The following is an 18081-nucleotide window of genomic DNA, read 5'->3' as shown; positions in this document are numbered from 1 at the left end:
AAATTAAGTTACAGTGACCTCTGCCATCAAGTGTTTGTGGTATTCTACATCACAGACAGCCCCTGGAACTGGGGAGCACTTCTATAAAGGCAGAGATTTCCCCCCAGAAAATACATGGAGCAGAATGGAATCATATCCGTAGAGACATGAATTTCGGGTCAACAGTTCAGACTGATGTGCTGATAAATTTAGAAAACACGAAGAATCCAAATAAAAGCAAGTCTGGGGACTCAACTAGGATGCATCCAGAACAGCGTTAGAATATACCAGAGAATGAGGGCAAACTCCACAGGCATTTCCACTGAATGCAGCACGTAAAAGGGATCCATAAAATCCCCTTACTCACCGCCTGGGGCCCCTTTTGTGTTGTTCTTGCCAACACAGCAGCCCTCCTGCTATATAGACCCGCGGCGCTGCTGGCCCATCACACTGAACTCGCACACCGGTGTCAACCAGCCATGGGGAAGGTGAGCGGGATGCGAGTTAAGTAAAAAGAAAAAAAGAAAAACACCTCTCTGCCAGATCCGTTGGGAGCCACCGCTTTAACTGGGAATCACTCTTCCTTTGCAGATCACCTTCTACGAGGACCGCGGCTTCCAGGGCCGCTGCTACGAGTGCAGCAGTGACCACCCGAACCTGCAGCCCTACTTCAGCCGCTGCAACTCCATCCGCGTGGACAGCGGCTGCTGGATGCTCTACGAGCGCCCCAACTACCAGGGCCACCAGTACTTCCTGCGGCGCGGGGACTACCCCGACTACCAGCAGTGGCTGGGCTTCAGCGACTCCATCCGCTCCTGCCGCCTCATCCCCCAGGTGGGTGCCTCCTGACTTCCATTCCGTTGCCTGCCTGTCCTCACCGGATTATTGACGGCAGTGAGGGTGAGGGAGGGTTTTCCTTTAAAAGCACCTAAGGGGTAGAGTGGGCTTTAACTACTGCCTAAGCCCAGATAGAGAAATGCACAAAAACAGCAGAGCGTACAAGAATAAGTCACTCATGGGAAGAGTCCGCTTTATTGTTAATTTTTGCTACCGTTATGTCCATTACAAAGTTGTCTGTAACCAGTGTACTCTCATAGTGGGATAGAGAACAAAACGTGCCAATGGGAAGCTGGTTGGACATAAGAAGGCTGTATTGCGAACAGATTCATTTTAAAAACGTAAAATTGTAAAATTGTAATTTTAATTAACAGTAAAGAATCGATGCTGAATGACTTAGATGGGTTCCACTACCGACTAGCAAAAAATGGAAACTGTCTTGTTAATAGAGGCCATTCAAAGTTTGTGTCCAACCTTGGAAAAGGTAGTTGCCTTTAATTTGGAAAAGCAGTTGAACTCTGGTTCCAAGTGACCAGCCATGGGGAAGTTAAGCTAATTTTCACTGAAGTCCAGCTTTAGTTATAAATTTATATGAATATAAATTTGCAAGATAACACTCATTCTAAAAAAAGATTAATACTCATATTAAAAGAATATTAGTCAAAATACTTTCCATTCCCCCCCCCAAAATATACATTTGACTTATCACCTAGGAATTAATGGAAATTAGGGAATGAGGAGTCAAGGTATTTGAATTCTTGATGGACACTAACCCAGACTTTGAACCTCTTAAAATTTACATTTCCTAGATATGAAATAAAAAGTGAGAAGGCAAGCATGTATTAAATGCCAGTAGAACACAGCTCTGTGCACGGCATACCCAGCAACGTCAGGGTCTCAGGTTTTTTCATGGGTGATCTCATGCCCCAACCTACCAAGTTCATTTGTTGTTTGGTTGCTTCTTCCTCTCCTTCTCTCGGTGGACCGGGCAGACAAGCTCCCACAGGCTGCGGCTGTATGAAAGAGAGGACCACAAAGGCCTCATGATGGAGCTGAGCGAGGACTGCTCCTGCATCCAGGATCGCTTCCACCTGAGTGAGGTCCGCTCCCTCCACGTGCTGGAGGGCTGCTGGGTCCTCTACGAGCTGCCCAACTACCAGGGGCGACAGTACCTGCTGAGGCCCCAAGAATACAGGCGCTACCACGACTGGGGGGCCACGGAGGCTAAGGCAGGCTCTTTGCGGAGGGCAGTGGATTTATACTAAAATAGGTTCACACTACCATTTTCTCAATTTGGAACCTAATAAAGTACTTAGTCTGTATTGTTGGCAATTGCTGACTTCTGTTTTTCTTTCACTGTGTGCCAATGAATCCACCTGTAAATGCTCCCTTAACAGGGAGCTGAGGAGCGAATGAGTGGGGAGGGGTCAGTTCCAGAAGGCTCCGCAAGGTAGAATGAGTCCGAAACAGGCTCAGAAGTAGGGGTGGAAAGAGGAGGTAGCCTGTGTAAGAAAGAAAAGGAGGCCAACACAGCAAGATGGGAGAAGGTGACTGACCGGTGAGGAGGGAGGCAGTCAGTTGGGGGCCCTGAGGAACAGCATTCCAGGAGCTTCCTTTGGACCCAGCAGGTGACTGGAAGCCATAGAGGGTCACTGATGAGCAGTGAAGAGAAGCCCACCTGGCAAAAAGCCTGATTAGACAACATAAGGAAATTGTAGTATTGTTTACTTTTGAGCACAGGATGATGTAACTAATGTCAAGGCTGCCATTGGACATTGCCATACTCTTGGACCGGTTGAAGATCCCCCCTCCTACTCTAAAATGCCTCCTGACCTGAGTGCACCTCCTGGCCAATATATCCCCTGGGCCAAACCCTACATGAAGTGCAGCTATTTCAAATAAATTAATGAGATACATGTGAATATTTTAAATAGATTTTGATTTTTTTAAGGATTTTGTTTATTTATTTATTTATTTATTTATTTATTTATTTATTTATTTATTTATTTGCGAGAGGGAGCAAGCAGAGGGAGAGGGAGAAGCAAGCTCCACACTGAGCAGGGAGTCCGACATGGGCCTCGATCTCAGAAGCCTGGGATCATGACCTGAGCTGAAGGCAGACGCTTAACAGACTGAACCATACTGGCACACTTAAATAGACTTCACCTGAAGTAAAATCTGCTTGCTCACAAGCAAAGCCCTGCAAGTTAAAAAAAATTAAAAATCTTTTCGTCAGTAGAGAATTAATTTATTTTTAAAATTTTTCCTCCAAATTAAAAACCTCCTATAATCGTACTACTTTACAAATTCTATAAAGAAAGAAGAGAATGTCCTTCTGATCCCACTCTTCATTGCTAACCCTTCTTTACACTTGTTGGGCACCCTTCTTGAAGTTTTTCTTTCCTTATATTGACATCTCATGAAACATGCTTTTTATTTATTTACTTACTTATTGGCAAATATGGAACCATGCTGTACATATTAGTCTGCAACTTGCTTTTAACATGCAAAATGATACAGACATAGATCTAGGTCAGTACCTTATTCTGTCTAATGACTGCATTATTTCTTATTTGAAGGCTCCCTAGATTATGTTACCATTGACCCATTGGTGATTGGGCTTGTCCAATGTTCCTTTTGCAAACAAGGCTGCAAAGGATATCATTGTACATACACCTTTATCTACACACACCATAATTTTTAGAAGCTAGAGACCTAGAAGTGAGACTGCCCAATGATAGCACAAGATATTTTTAATTTTAATAGACTCTGCCCAATTGTTAGCCACCAAAGATCCTAACTTCTTTGAGTTAGTATCTCTACCATTTACTAAGCACCTACCATAGGCCTGCCATATGTAGCACTGAGGATTAAAAAAACAACCAAAACAAATAAAAGGCATGGTCCCCACCACCACAGAGCTCTACACAGAGAGAATATGAAATGCTTACACTAAACAGTAAGCATGTAATCACTTTTTATTTTTTTTTAAAGATTTTATTTATTTATTTGCGAGAGAGAATGAGAGACAGAGAGCACGAGAGGGAGGAGGGTCAGAGGGAGAAGCAGACTCCCCGCTGAGCAGGGAGCCCGATGCGGGACTCGATCCTGGGACTCCAGGATCATGACCTGAGCCGAAGGCAGTCGCTTAACCAACTGAGCCACCCAGGCGCCCATGTAATCACTTTTTAAAGTCAAGTACTTCTCAAGTACTAAATAATACATATGTAATCACTTTTATCAAGTACTTTTATTTAGTACTTTAAAGTCATCCCAAGACAAATTTCTAGGGGAAACAAATGCAGTAATATTTATTTACATATTTCTTATGATACCAAATAGCTTAAATCATGATATCAAATCAAATGGTTCTCAATATTTTAGATATCCCAGACCAGTTTTATTTAAACAGAGACCAACACAGACTTGCCAATTTTTATTTCACCAAGCAAGGACCTTTAAGATTAAAAACAAAACAACAAAATCGTAAAACTAAGCACCATCTACTCATACATTATTTTATAAAAGAAGAGATATTTACAAAAGGACATCATAACACCCCCAAATACACAAGTTCCTAATAAAATATGGAATTTGCTCTGCTGTATAGTGTTTTCATTTGGCAAAAACTGAGCAGAGTTTGAAGACTCTTGATTGAGGTTGCAGCTCAATACCTTCAGGGGCCAGAGAGATGATGTACATGAGCAAAACAACTTCCTTTAAGACCACAAGGAGTGATGAAGAGTATGGTGAGCTGTGGAAAGTGCAAACCATCCCAAAGCATCATGGAGAACATCTAAACATTATGCTGGCCAAATAAAACACATCCCAGTTCCACAGCCCTCGGAGCCGCCAGTTCTTATTTCCATGCTGGTGTGAAAGCTGGGGAGAGCCACCACCGAGGACCCCGGGAGTTCCCAGTGCACCCTCTCCCCCTATGAGATGCCTTGGTCTCATGTTAAGCCCACAGAACCCAAACACGGAGCTTGGAAACATGAGGTAACGAAACCCCAGCAATGACTACAGTGAAATTTTCTCTCCATGCTAGTGGAATGAGACTTAGATTCATAAAATATTTCGAGCTCTAGGAGATAAGGAAAGTGGTATTTCTTATATACTTAGTTTTATAGACTGACATTTACAGCAGCTACAGAAATCTTTGACCCTGCATGCAGCAAAACTCTAACCTGAACTCGTGCCTTTTGCCTTCACCTTTGTTGGAAACCACCTGAATATTTAGAAGTGACAAAGGGTTACTTGCCAGACTAGAGCTCAGGTTGAGGGTGCCTGACGCTTATCTCTTATTCTCCTTCCAACACGGTCCCCATCAGTCATTCCAGCAGCTTGTACAGAACTCTGCTTCAGGGCTATAGGCGTAAGGATTCTCAAGTCCTAACTTCTGCTCACTTAGCACACTAAGTGCAACTTGGGGCTTCGGTTGAGCACACACTTGTCAATGCCGGAATTTTCTGTAAAACATTAAAATCAAGCCACATTTTGGCCCAAGCCATTCATTTTTCGCTTGATGAAAACTGTGAGTTGTTTGTTTGTTTGTTTTTCTCTTTTTCCCTGTTTCTTTCCCCAGGCTGAAATAAAGCCTTTTCTCTTCCTAGTCAATGAAAAAACCAAATGCAGAGTCCCCTTGTTTTGGCCCTCCAGATGTATCCCAAATCTGTAATTGTATGTCAGCTATGGTAGTGGAGGTCCCCACAGCCATCCCCCCCCCAGCTCCCCTAAGTGTTCTCTAGGACTCTGCATTCGCTTCTTTCTCATGTTTTACTGTTTTTTATCGATCAACACTTTCCCCACAGAAACAACTCTGAGCAAAATGGCAACTTTAAAATTTTTATTTTGTTAACTATTATTTTTTAAATTTTTAATTAAAATCATTATTTTTTTTTATTCTTTTGATTTGGGCTGCTTATTTTCCACTCTGTAAACGGAAGTAACTCTGCAAACATATGCCTATCTATAGTGGATAACAAGAACTGAAATCATCATATTGCACAGAGCTGATGTTTTATTTATAAATACCAACTTACAAAGACTTATGACCCAAAGTCAAGACAAAGTATTTCCATGAGACAACACAGGACTGTGAATAATTCTTTGAACATGAAAGAGGCTAAAGTCATAGGTCATCTTCCACTCCAGTGCTCCTTCCAGTCCATCAAACTATTATCTTCCAGGCTAATAAATACTTTCTAAAGTCTTCCTAGAGTCTCAGCTTCCAGATTTATTCCTTCCTTTCCCCATTTTTGCTGTAGCTCCTCTTTGTGTTCATGCAATTAATCTCTGTTGAGTCAAAAGTTTTGTGTACTCTTGTTCCCCGAGGAAAAGGTCTATCTAGATTCCTCCTAGAAATGGATTTCTTAGGAATTTGGCTTTATTTTATAATAACCTGAGAGGTAATTGATTTTTGTGTTGTAACTTTTTCTTATCTTGTCCAAGTTAGAAATTTCCCTTTTAGTTCTTTCTGAGAGGAAGCCTCTTAAAACTATTCTCCCTTTTAAATTACAATTAGCCAAGATGAAACCTCTAATCCTCAGTCTACTTCTAGACTGTAACAAATTCAGTCTACTTCCAGACTGTAACAAATTCAGACCAAATACTGAAGATCTGGGCTTGCTGGGATTTTTTGGTTTTGTTTTGTTTTGTTTTTGTTTTTGTTTTTGTTTTTACCGTACTGCATGTTTGAAGTTCTGTGAATTCCCTTGGTAAAACATTCCAATCTCTTACACCCTTTAATAAGAAAATTCTCTTAAAGGACTAAGTTGAAATTTTCAACATTCCATTAAGGTCATTTCCTTCCTATTAACAATTAGTATTCAATATTGTGGCACACATGTCCCTTGATAGATCTGACAGATTAATTTTATATTTACAACGTTAAGACTCTGCTTTTTTTTGCTCCCTGACTTACACTTTTTTGTTTTTCCCCAGCCTATACAAATAAAAGTGTAGACTATATATGAAATGGCTGAAGCTCTATTTCTATTATTAAATCAACAATGTTCTAAATTACTTGTTTTTTTTTTTTTTCAAACCGTCTCAATAGCATCAGCCAGTGATAGCAACCCGAATACTCCAGAGAGAAAGGGACCAAAACCTACAATGAGCCCCGTGGACTATGACAGCAAAGAGAAAAAAGAGCACACGACAATCCCCTCCTCACCCCGCGGGCCCCTTTTGTGTTGTTCCTGCCAACGCAGCAACCCTCCTGCTATATAGTCGCGCGCGCCAGGGCGGCCCATCACTGACCTCCATCCACCAGCCATGGGGAAGGTGAGCCCAGCGCAGCCGCAGGCCGGGAGGGGGCCCCGCACGCCGGGGCTGGGGGCCAGGCCTCTGAGCCTTTCCCTCCCTTGCCTTGCAGATCACTTTCTACGAGGACCGCGGCTTCCAGGGCCGCCACTACGAGTGCAGCTGTGACCACCCGAACCTGCAGCCCTACTTCAGCCGCTGCAACTCCATCCGCGTGGACAGCGGCTGCTGGATGCTGTATGAGCAGCCCAACTATGCGGGCAGCCAGTACTTCCTGCGGCGCGGGGACTACCCCGACTACCAGCAGTGGCTGGGCCTCAGCGACTCGGTCCGCTCCTGCCGCCTCATCCCCCACGTGAGTCCAGCTCCCTGTGGGGACACAGAATGGAGAGTTTCAAGCAAAACTTAAACATTTGGAGTAGTGGTCATTCCGAATGATTGAGGGTTTGGACATGAGACAAGCTATGTAGAGTAGCTCCATGTAGTTGGCCCCAAACAGAAGCAAAGCGTTCCCCCCAGGTACCCATTAATCCACAAATATTTATTAAGAATGTGTTGGCTGCCGCCGGCATGTACGAGCTATAAGTCCTGTTCTGGAGTCACTTACAGTGGAGTTGCAGAAAAACCACTAACATCCCATAGAAGAATAATTAAGTGAAAGAATACATGGCAGTTACAGAGCAGATAGGAGTTGAAAAAGAAACTTTTGCAAGGGTCCATTTGTTTAAGACCTCTCTCTCTTTTGCTCCCCACTTGCATATTTTGGGTTACCCCACCTATACGAATAAAAGCACTTTTTCTCAATGGAGAGAAACACAGAGAAATTTTGTGCCACATATATTTCAAATATGTTTTAAAACGCTAAAGTTTTTGAAAAATTAGTCCTGGGCCTTAACTGATTTTTCTTTCTCATTTTTCCTCATTCTATTCCTAAATTATTAGACAAGAATCGATTATTGTCTGAGAGACTTAAGATGTTTAACTTTGCTTTCCACAGAAACAGAAATATCCAAGTCCTTGGTTATTTTTCCGAGATTTACCTTAAACCCAATGCAAGGTCATTCATTTCATAAACTGACTTTACTATTCAAACACACATGCTTGAAAAATTAAAAATATCTCTTCAAAATGGCAAAAATAGTAATAAGCTGTTAAAAGTTTGAGGTTCTCCCTGGTATGGTGAGCACGGTTAGTATTTCATCCTAGGAGATATTTAAATATATAGAGTGGAATTTCCTTCTTAATTCTTTCTATCATGCTTCATGGTCTTAAAAAGGTACTGAATCTCTGCCTTTGAAAATGGGGAATATATAAATATTGAAAATTAGTTAAGGCTTACCATATACTTCAAAATAGCTTGCGCTGGACTGCATGAATGTGTTGCAACCATTTCATGTCTTGCTTTCCTCCTCTTTCCATCTCTGGATGGGCCAGGCTGGCTCTCACAGGATCAGACTCTACGAGAGGGAAGATTACAGAGGCCAGATGATGGAGTTCACTGAGGACTGCTCCTCTCTTCAGGACCGCTTCCACTTCAATGAGCTTTACTCCCTCCACGTGCTGGAGGGCTCCTGGGTCCTCTACGAGCTGCCCAACTACCGGGGGCGACAGTACCTGCTGAGGCCGGGGGACTATAGGCATTACCGTGACTGGGGGGCCACGAGTGCCCGAGTGGGCTCTTTGAGGAGAGTCATGGATTACTATTGAAATAAGTTCCTCATCATTTCTTAGTCTGGAAACTAATAAAATATTTTCTGTGTGCTCCTGGCATTGGTTTGCTTGTGTTTTTCTTTTGTCCTCCTCTTACTTTATTATTCACACACACACATACACAAACCCACACAACGCAAGTGGAAACCGAGATGTGTGACCCAGAACAAATAAAACACGCCTCTCACAATAAAAACATGCCTTCATATTAAGGAGAACTTTACAGTTTGCGAAGCACTTTTATAATACATTATCTCATTTGATTCTCTGGTGTTTAAACAAGATGTTTCTTCAAACCAGATTATTAAAAATCTGTTTAGATTTCAGTTTTTCTCTGAGGAGTGAGGATCTACAAAGCTGAGGTTCAGAGATAGAGTGACCCAGTTATTAAGACAGGAATTCTGAAGCTGGGTTCCATAATGGGCTTCAGAAGGTTTTCGAATGCCCTAAACGGTATGTAAAAGTTGAGTTCACAGATCTCTGGTAGACTCTCTTGGTGCTGAGCCTGTCACATGACGCTCCCTGGACATGGAAACCTAAGTGGAGGAATGCTGGTGGAGAAAGAGAGAAGAAATGGTTCCGGAAAAACTTTTGCTTTCCTGATGGAGGGGAGGAGCTCCCCCTGATGCCACAATTCCCTCCTCTTTGGGCATTTTATACCCAAGAGGTGACAAGTGTGATGGAAATGCCAGAGTTTCAGAAATGCTAGCCTTGAGGTGGTCCAGCCCCTGAACCAATGTCTATCAGTCAGTGCTCTCCAGAGAACAGAACCAACAGGATACATATAGATAATATGAGATTTATGAGAAGTATTACCTCACCAATGGAGTCTGAGAAGTCCCATGATCTGCAAGCTGGAGAACCAAGAAAGCTGGTGGTGTAATTCAGTCCGAGTCCAAGGGTCTGAGAACCAGGAGCGCTGGTATCTGAAGGCAAGAGAAGATGGATGTCTCAGCTTAAGCAGAGAACTAATTTGTCCTTCCTCCACCTTTTCATTCTAGTCAGGCTCCCAACAGATTAGATGGTGCATTCACTACTAAGGACAATGCCAGCAATGTTTGACCTTCACAATCTGTGTAATGGGAGTAAAATAAACCCAAATTCATTTATGCCACTGTAATTGGTTGTTCTGTTATTTGTAGTTCAACACACATTTCTAGCTAATACAGAGTATATGTGACTTTTGCTGAGGTGATTGTTGAGTACTGTATTCAAAGAAATTCCTATTGGAAAATGCAAAAAAAAAAAAAAAAAAAAGAAGAAGAACCAGGAGAAAAAGAAAGAAAGAGAAGGAGGCAAAGAGGAAGGAAGGAAATCAGGCACTATAGAACAAGGAAGTCATTTGATTTTTAACATATTTTAGACCTGGAGAGCATCTATAACTTAGATAACTCATTTTATGTACGGTAAGCTGAAGTCCAATTCTAATGTCAAACAATTAATAATGGAGGTGGCATCAGAAGCTAGAACCACAGCTCAGAGATCACTGATTTTCCATTGTGGAATCAGACAGATTCTTGTCAAAGTACTGACAGCACTAGCTTACTGATTCTTACCATGAGGTCATTGCATAAGACCAAGCAGGAATTGAATTAAATAAATAGGATAACACAAAGCTTCATCCTCTCTATCTATATCTATGCACATCCCCCCACACAGTTAAATAAACGTACATAAGCTTGTACTTGTACGTATAGTATATGTGTGTGCAGGCATGTTAGCAAACTATACACATAAGGCTATAGGGGAGTAGGGCACGATATTCAATTACATTGATTCTTCGGCTTTCTGTTCTGTCTTGTGCTCTCATTGCTAGAATTTTAGAAAGGAGGAGGGTGTGTATGTTCAAAGACTGATCTGATCAAGTCATTTCCCTGCTTAAAAACCTTCGATATTTCTCCACTGTCCACAAGGGAAAATTCTTCTTACAAGAACCTAGCCCCAACCCATCCACTCCCTCTCCTATCGACACTCTGACCCACCTGAGTCCTCCCAGCACACCAAGCATTTTCACATCTCTTTGCCTTTGCTCACATCGTTTCCATGCCTTGAATTACTCTTCTCCACCTTCCCTCTGGTGAGCAGCTCATTCTCTAAACCTTGATCAAAATTCAACCTCATCTCGGGGCGCCTGGGTGGCTCCGTCAGTTAAGCATCTGCCTTCGGCTCAGGTCATGATCCAGGGTCCTGGGATCGAGTCCCGCATCAGGCTCCCTGCTCAGTGAGGGAGCCTGCTTCTCCCTCTCCCTCTGCTCCTCCCCCTGCCGCTGCTCTCTCTCTTAAATAAATAAATAAAATCTTAAAAAAAAAACTCAACCTCATCTCTCAGCCAAAAATGAATCTGAATTGCTACAGGAACATTAGACTGGAAGTAGCAGAAGCTCCACATCAAAAGGACAAGCGATACAGAAATCTACTAGCTCATGTGACAGAAGTATTGGGATGGCACAGGATTTAGGGATGGTTGATTCAGCAGCTCAGCAATGTCATCAGGGCCCCAGGTTTTGTCTGTCTCCCACCATACTGAGCATCTGCATGGTCCTGGAGCAGGTCGGTATCCCTGGCAGCATACAAGGAAGGCTGGGTGAACACGAGCACCCAGCGATCTGTGCCTACAACACAGTTGTGCCCAGAGCACAGATTACCAGGATTAAAGAAGACCTTGAAATGTTATCAAGGTTCTTGAGTGTAAGCTTTGGTGATATAAGGTAATGGAATGGAAAGAGTAAAAGGAGAAAGCCCAAGGAGGGAAAGGAACCAATAAAAAAATATTTAAGACATTAATTATATTTATTATTGCTTTATTTCCTATTATAAAGTAAGAGGACTATAAGTACCTTAAAATAAACTGTTGTAAATGCTGCTTAATTCCCTTCTAATCCCTAGTATTCACCCCATTTTACTGTTTTCATACAGCCCCGTTAGAATTATTGAAATCAAGAAGTTAATATTGATAAAATTGACATAGATGTTTTCTTTTCTTTTTGTTCATGGAAAATGTTTTAAATTGTGGTAAAATACACATAACATAAAATTTACCATTATAACCACTTTTAAGTATTCAATTCGGTGGCATATAGCACATTTACGTTGCCGTGCTACCATCAGCAGCATTCATCTCCAGAACTTTGTCATCATCCCAGACTGAAACTCGGCACTCATTCATCACTAAGTCCCCATCCCCCACCTCCCAGTAGCCCCTCGTAACCACCATTCCACTCTCTGTCTCCACGAATCTGACTCCTATATGTACCTCAAATAAATGGAATCATACAGTATTCATCCTGCCTGGCTCATTTCACTTAGCATGGTGCTCTCAAGACTGGTCCATGTTGTGGCATTTATCAGAATTTCATTCCTTTTTAAGGCTGAATCATATTCCATTCTATGCATCTACCACATATTTTGCATCCATTCATCCCTCAATGCACATTTGGGTTGCTTCCATCTTTGGGCTCTTGTGAATAATGCTATGAACACTGGTGTACAAATATCTGCTTGAGTCCCTGCTTTCAATTATATTGCGTATATGCATAGAAGGGAAATTGCTGGATCATCTGGTAATTCGATGTTTCACTTTTTGAAGAACTCCCAGTCTTCCACAGTGGCTGCAACATTTCATGTTCCCACCAGCAATGCACAACATTTCTAATTTTTCCACATCTTCCCTAACACTTGTTATTTTCTATTTTATTTTTGTGTTTTATAATAGCCATCCTTACAGGGATGAAGTAGTATCTCATTGTAATTTTGATTGCATTTCTCCAGTGATTAGTGATGTTAAGCATCTTTTTATATGACTATTGCTCATTTGTTTATCTTCCTTGGAAAAATGTCTATTCCCGTCCTTGTATTAAAAATTGGGTTTGTTTGTTTGGTTGGTTGGTTGGTTGGTTGGTTGGGGTTTTTTTGCTTTGTGCTTCTTGTTGCTGGATTTGTAGGAGTTCTTTATATACTTTGGATACAAATGCCTTATCAGATATTTATGATTTGCAAATATTTTCTTACATTCCATGGCCTTTCACTCTGTTGATAGTCTCCTTTGTCGCAGATTTTTTATTTTGATGAAGTCCAATTTACCTATTGTCTATGCTTTAGTGTCATATCCAAGAAATCATTGCCAAATTTAGTGTCATGAAACTTTTTACCCTCTGTTTCCTTCTAAGAGTTTATGGTTTTAGGTCTTTAGGTCTTTAATCCATTTTGAGTTAGTTTTTGTATATGGTGTGAGGTAGGAGTCTAACTTCATTCTTTTGTGTGTGGATATTCATTTTTCCCAGTACCATTTGTTAAAAAGACTGTCTTTTTCCCATTGAATGGTCCTGCCAACCTTGTCAAAAATCAGTTAACCATATATGTGAGGGCTTGTTTCTGGGTTTTTCTGTTCTCTTCCGTTGGTCGATATGTCTATTGTTATGCTAGTACCACACTGTTTTGATCCGTGTGGCTTTGTAGTATGTTTTGAAATCAGAAAGTTCAAGTTCTCCAGTTGTTCTTCTTTTTCAAGATTGTTTTGGGGATTTAGGGTCCCTTGAGATTCTACGTGAATTTTAGGAGGGATTTTTTTTTTATTCCTACATAAAAATTATTAGAATTTTGATAAGGACTGCATTGAATTGTAGATCACTTTGTGTAGGATTAATATCTGAACAATATTGAGTCTTCCAACCCATAAACATAAAATGTATTTCCATTTATTTATATCTTCTTTCCTTCAGCAATACTTCTCAGTGTGTAATATACTTACTTAAAAAGAAGTTTAACATATGGTGAGCATTTTCCATATACTTAAATAAATTCTTTGCAAACATGATTTTTGGTAGCTGCATAATATCTCATCAAACAGATGTCCTATAAGTTACCTAATTAATGCCCTATTTTGGACATTTCATTTGTGTCTTTTTTTATATATATTATAAACCATGGTCTGATAACATACTACCATACATAATGTTTGATAATCCAAACTAAAGAATGAAATAGTGTATCAGGTTGTTTCAAGTTGAGGAACTGCTTCTTCTGAAGCAGTGGTTTTCAACCAGTGTTGATTTTGCTCCCCCAGGGAACATGTCCAATGTCTGGAAACATTTTTGGTTGTCACAAATAGGAGACTAATGCTATTAACATCTTGTGGTTGACACCAGGGATGCTGCTAAACATCCTTAAATGCACAGGACAACCACCCACAGCAGAATTTTTTGACCCCAAATGTCAAAATAGTGTGAGGCTGAGAAACTCTGCTCTAAAGAGAGCTGAGCATCAGGAACTGCTGGGGATGGAGGTAGGGTCTTGGGGGAGGAAGGCGGACTCCAGCTCCTGGAGTCAGAGCCTTAACTACAGAGCAAGCAGGGCTTGCCCAGGGCTGGGAAAGGGAGAAAAGGCAGATGCTCTGGAAGATTGTAGGATTTTAAATTTGTTACATTTGCATGTTAACTTGTATTTATCAGCAGATAGAACTAATCTTAGCACTTAGTTTGCAAAACTTAAAAAGAAAGTTACCCTGTGAGTTGGAACCACCAGTGAGTCACCTCATGAATTTCAAAAGTGGGTCTCCACGCCTGTGCAGTGACAGGCACCCCAGCTGAGGCCCTGGAGAGGACCCTGGTCCAGCCCAGTCTCCAGGGAGCAGAGTGGAAGCTGGTGCCTAAACCCACTTCCTCAAGGTCCAACGCCCCATCACCCTTCCTCAAGTGTTAGCAATATCTGCTGTACCCGCTTGTCAGTCTGCAGGGTCATGGAGAGGTCCTTCCTCTTACAGGGAAATCCCATCTTACTTTAAACGTACTATGGAGAAGGCAGGTTCTTCCCCATGTTCCAGATTCTCACACCAAAAAAATGCTCTCCAATCGAAACGTTTCATGCTAGGGTCCATTCTGACCTCAGACTCTGTCACTACCTGGCTCTGTTACTCAAAAGGAGATCGTCTTGAACTTTAAAAAGAAACTAAAATATTTCATTGCAATTATTAACTCAGTTAAGGGCTTTTGCTCAGTTCCAAATTCCTAAATAGGCTTCATTTAAAGGCCCCAGAGGCACCAAGTGACAGTTTTAACGCGGGTCATCAATTCGAAAACACTGGAGAGTCTAAGAGAAAACATACAATAAGTCCCCCACCCCACCCCCGCCGTAATTATATAGAAAAAGAGAGAGAGAAAATCCCCTCCTCACCCCGCGGGCCCCTTTTGTGTTGTTCCTGCCAACGCAGCAACCCTCCTGCTATATAGTCGCGCGCGCCAGGGCGGCCCATCACTGACCTCCATCCACCAGCCATGGGGAAGGTGAGCCCAGCGCAGCCGCAGGCCGGGAGGGGGCCCCGCACGCCGGGGCTGGGGGCCAGGCCTCTGAGCCTTTCCCTCCCTTGCCTTGCAGATCACCTTCTACGAGGACCGCGGCTTCCAGGGCCGCCACTACGAATGCAGCAGTGACCACCCGAACCTGCAGCCCTACTTCAGCCGCTGCAACTCGGTGCGGGTGGACAGCGGCTGCTGGATGCTGTATGAGCAGCCCAACTATGCGGGCAGCCAGTACTTCCTGCGGCGCGGGGACTACCCCGACTACCAGCAGTGGCTGGGCCTCAGCGACTCGGTCCGCTCCTGCCGCCTCATCCCCCACGTGAGTCTGGCTCCCCGGCTCCTGCTGGGCCCTCCCGCCACCCCGGCGCTCCAGATGTGCCATTCAGACTACGGGGTGGCCGCCTTCTGTTGCTGGCTCTATGTTCTCCTTTCCTTTGTGAATATCTCTAGGGTTTTCTAACACTGAAAATGTGGTGCAATGCTTTTAATTTAAAAGTTTATTTTGCTTTGCTAAAATTCAACTCACCGCTACTGGGGAAAAGAAATGCAGTAATTCCCGGGGTCCATGGCCCAGGTGAGGAAGGAGCAGCGTGTTGATACCGGTTCATCAGGTAGCCTGGGGCTAGTTCCTTGGGCTATTTCTCTCTCTCTTCATCTGTAAAATGGGGCCAATAAAAGTAGCTAATTCATAGGGTTGGAATAAGGATGAAAGGAGGGTACCTAGCACAAGGCAAGCTACCACTTCCCCTGAATATTAACTATTATGATGATGAACATCAAGTTCCGGTTTTTGTTCAGTCAGAACAAGTAACCAACAAGGTGATTCTGGCAGCTTCTGCAGAACCCACTGTTCCCCAAATCAAGCCCCAGCAGCCTGAAATCCCACGGTTGGGGATTCTCTAATCTATGACACAGTCCTCTGGAAAATGTACCACTTCTGCGAAGTGTGAAACCCCCTCAGGGGGTGTAATGCCTTGATGGACCCAGACGAGCACGAGGAGCCTGAGGATCCGGGCTTCTCCTTCCCCGTCCGGACTTTTCTAATCACAGACTTAAAGCTCCAGTCATTAGCTTCTCGTAAAAGAAGAAAAGGCTAGAGTGGTTGCTCCACGTGCTCCGGGCTGCTGTGAAGGCCAAATTAAATGATGTACACGTGGGTCCTTTCCCAACCGTGGGAGATAGCTTATTAGCAGTCTTTCATACTGCAGGACGACTGCTTGTGAGAACTTCTGAAGAGCGTTCAGTGGTGGGAGCAGGAAGACATTGAGACACTCGGCACCCTCTGGGAAGGCAGATCAAAGAAGAGCAAGCGCTCAAGGAAAAGACAGGCAGGATTTGCTCAGGACAAACAGCCTAACTTTCCATTTTTCTAAAGGTTGTATACTCCCTTGGTCCTGCGCAGGCCTCCTTCATGATCTTGAGCTTCCCTTTTTATTAATGACCTAAAACTGTTTTGCGCATACGTTAGAGCTGAGAACAGAGACCTCATCTCTGTGATGGCTCTTGCTTTCCAGGATGTTAGAGTAGCAGGGCTTAAAGCAGAAGAGACTAAGGAACCACCACAGCGCATCTGTGCCTCGTTTTCCGGAAAGCAATCTGACTTCCTTTCTCCCTCGCCTCTTCTAATGCTCTCAAGATTCAAAATAACGCCTTTTGCTAGCAATATGTTTGTCTTTTTATTTTAATATCTAATTATTTTTATATCATCCAAGGAGAACCCCGGACCACCAAAAGTCCATGAAGGATAGAGCAAAACAATTATATGCAAATTGTTACTTAAGAATGGTAGTAAATGGATCCAGTGTGTATGCTTCATAAAGGTTGTGCCCTCCCAAAAAACCCTAGGGAGCACCATTCACATATTCATCCATATCATGGTCTATGTGAATGGTGGTTTTGGTTTGTTTTTTTTTTTTTGAGTTTTGCAGTATACAACCTACCCAACTGTACAATGCAGCCATGGTATTGGTAGTCTCCTTTAATTTGGTCATCTCTGATATAGAAAAGATAAAGAGATGCCCATTCCCCCTGGTGGGGTGTGTGGCTGGTTGCGAAGGGCTAGGTTTTTGACTTTTCCTCATCTGCTGATTGCCAAACCCACAGACCAGCTCGCACAGGATCAGGATTTATGAGCAAGAGGACTACAGAGGCCAGATGGTAGAGATCACAGAGGACTGCTCCTCGCTTTATGACCGCTTCCACTTCAGTGAGATCCACTCCTTCCACGTGCTGGAGGGCTGCTGGGTCCTCTACGAGCTGCCCAACTACCGGGGGCGGCAGTACCTGCTGAGACCGGGGGACTACAGGCGCTACCACGACTGGGGGGCCACGAGTGCCCGAGTGGGCTCATTGAGAAGAGCCGTGGATTACTATTGAAATATTTTTACTCTACCCTATTCTCCATCTGGGAGCTAATAAAGTATTTCCCGTGTGTTTCATGCAGTCACGTGGTCCTCTTTTCCTTTCAGCCTCCTTGGAAGGGCTCAGCAGAAAACAAGCTGGGAATAATGTGGGTTTGCTTACACATATCGGTGGAAAGGGTGGTATGGGGTAGCAGTTAAGAGCACAGCCCCTGGAGCCTGAATGCCTGGTCCAAATCCTTACCAGCGATAGGTGATGGGGCAAGTTCCTTAGCATTTGTTTTTGCCTTGGTTTTCTAATTTGTAAAAATTGGAGTAATAACACTCTTCATCTCATAAGATTGTGATATGGATTACATAAGTTTTTATTTTTAAATTTTTAATTTTCTTACAATGGTGCCAAGCACAAAGTAGATGTTATATAATAAGCATTTATAACACAAATGTTCCTTGGTTATTATGGAGTATTTGGACCTTATAAACTAGTGCTTTTGAAACTATTAATGATGGATCAAGAATCACCTGCATCAGAATCACTTGGGACACTTGTTAAAATACACCCCGTGGGGCGCCTGGGTGGCTCAGTTGGTTAAGCGACTGCCTTCGGCTCAGGTCATGATCCTGGAGTCCCTGGATTG

At 42.9% G+C, this 18081-nt stretch overlaps 3 protein-coding genes across 3 annotated transcripts; all 3 read left to right on the top strand.

Annotated features, from left to right (window-relative positions):
* The first annotated feature begins 305 nt into the window (after positions 1-305).
* On the top strand, positions 306-2148 carry LOC123838332 (gamma-crystallin C). The gene is made up of 4 exons (XM_045867357.2): positions 306-467; positions 571-813; positions 1653-1655; positions 1809-2148. Exons 1-4 carry the CDS (start codon positions 306-308, stop codon positions 2079-2081), a joined length of 681 nt encoding a protein of 226 aa, XP_045723313.2. The 3' UTR covers positions 2082-2148.
* A 4944-nt stretch (positions 2149-7092) lies between these two features.
* Positions 7093-8787, top strand: LOC123841838 (gamma-crystallin D). Its single transcript, XM_064585835.1, has 3 exons — positions 7093-7101; positions 7193-7435; positions 8515-8787. Exons 1-3 carry the CDS (start codon positions 7093-7095, stop codon positions 8785-8787), a joined length of 525 nt encoding a protein of 174 aa, XP_064441905.1.
* A 6272-nt stretch (positions 8788-15059) lies between these two features.
* On the top strand, positions 15060-17459 carry LOC123842679 (gamma-crystallin F). Its single transcript, XM_064585790.1, has 3 exons — positions 15060-15068; positions 15160-15402; positions 17187-17459. The coding sequence occupies exons 1-3, from the start codon at positions 15060-15062 to the stop codon at positions 17457-17459; spliced, it is 525 nt and encodes a 174-aa protein (XP_064441860.1).
* The last annotated feature ends 622 nt before the right edge of the window (positions 17460-18081 follow it).

The sequence above is a fragment of the Mirounga angustirostris genome, unplaced genomic scaffold (genome assembly GCF_029215605.1).
Source record: "Mirounga angustirostris isolate CCGP_5_RB_7025 unplaced genomic scaffold, mMirAng1.0.hap1 SCAF_3, whole genome shotgun sequence".
In the NCBI taxonomy this organism is placed as follows: domain Eukaryota; kingdom Metazoa; phylum Chordata; class Mammalia; order Carnivora; family Phocidae; genus Mirounga; species Mirounga angustirostris.
Note: the sequence above shows the minus strand (reverse complement) of the source record. Positions and strands in the feature narration are given on the sequence as shown.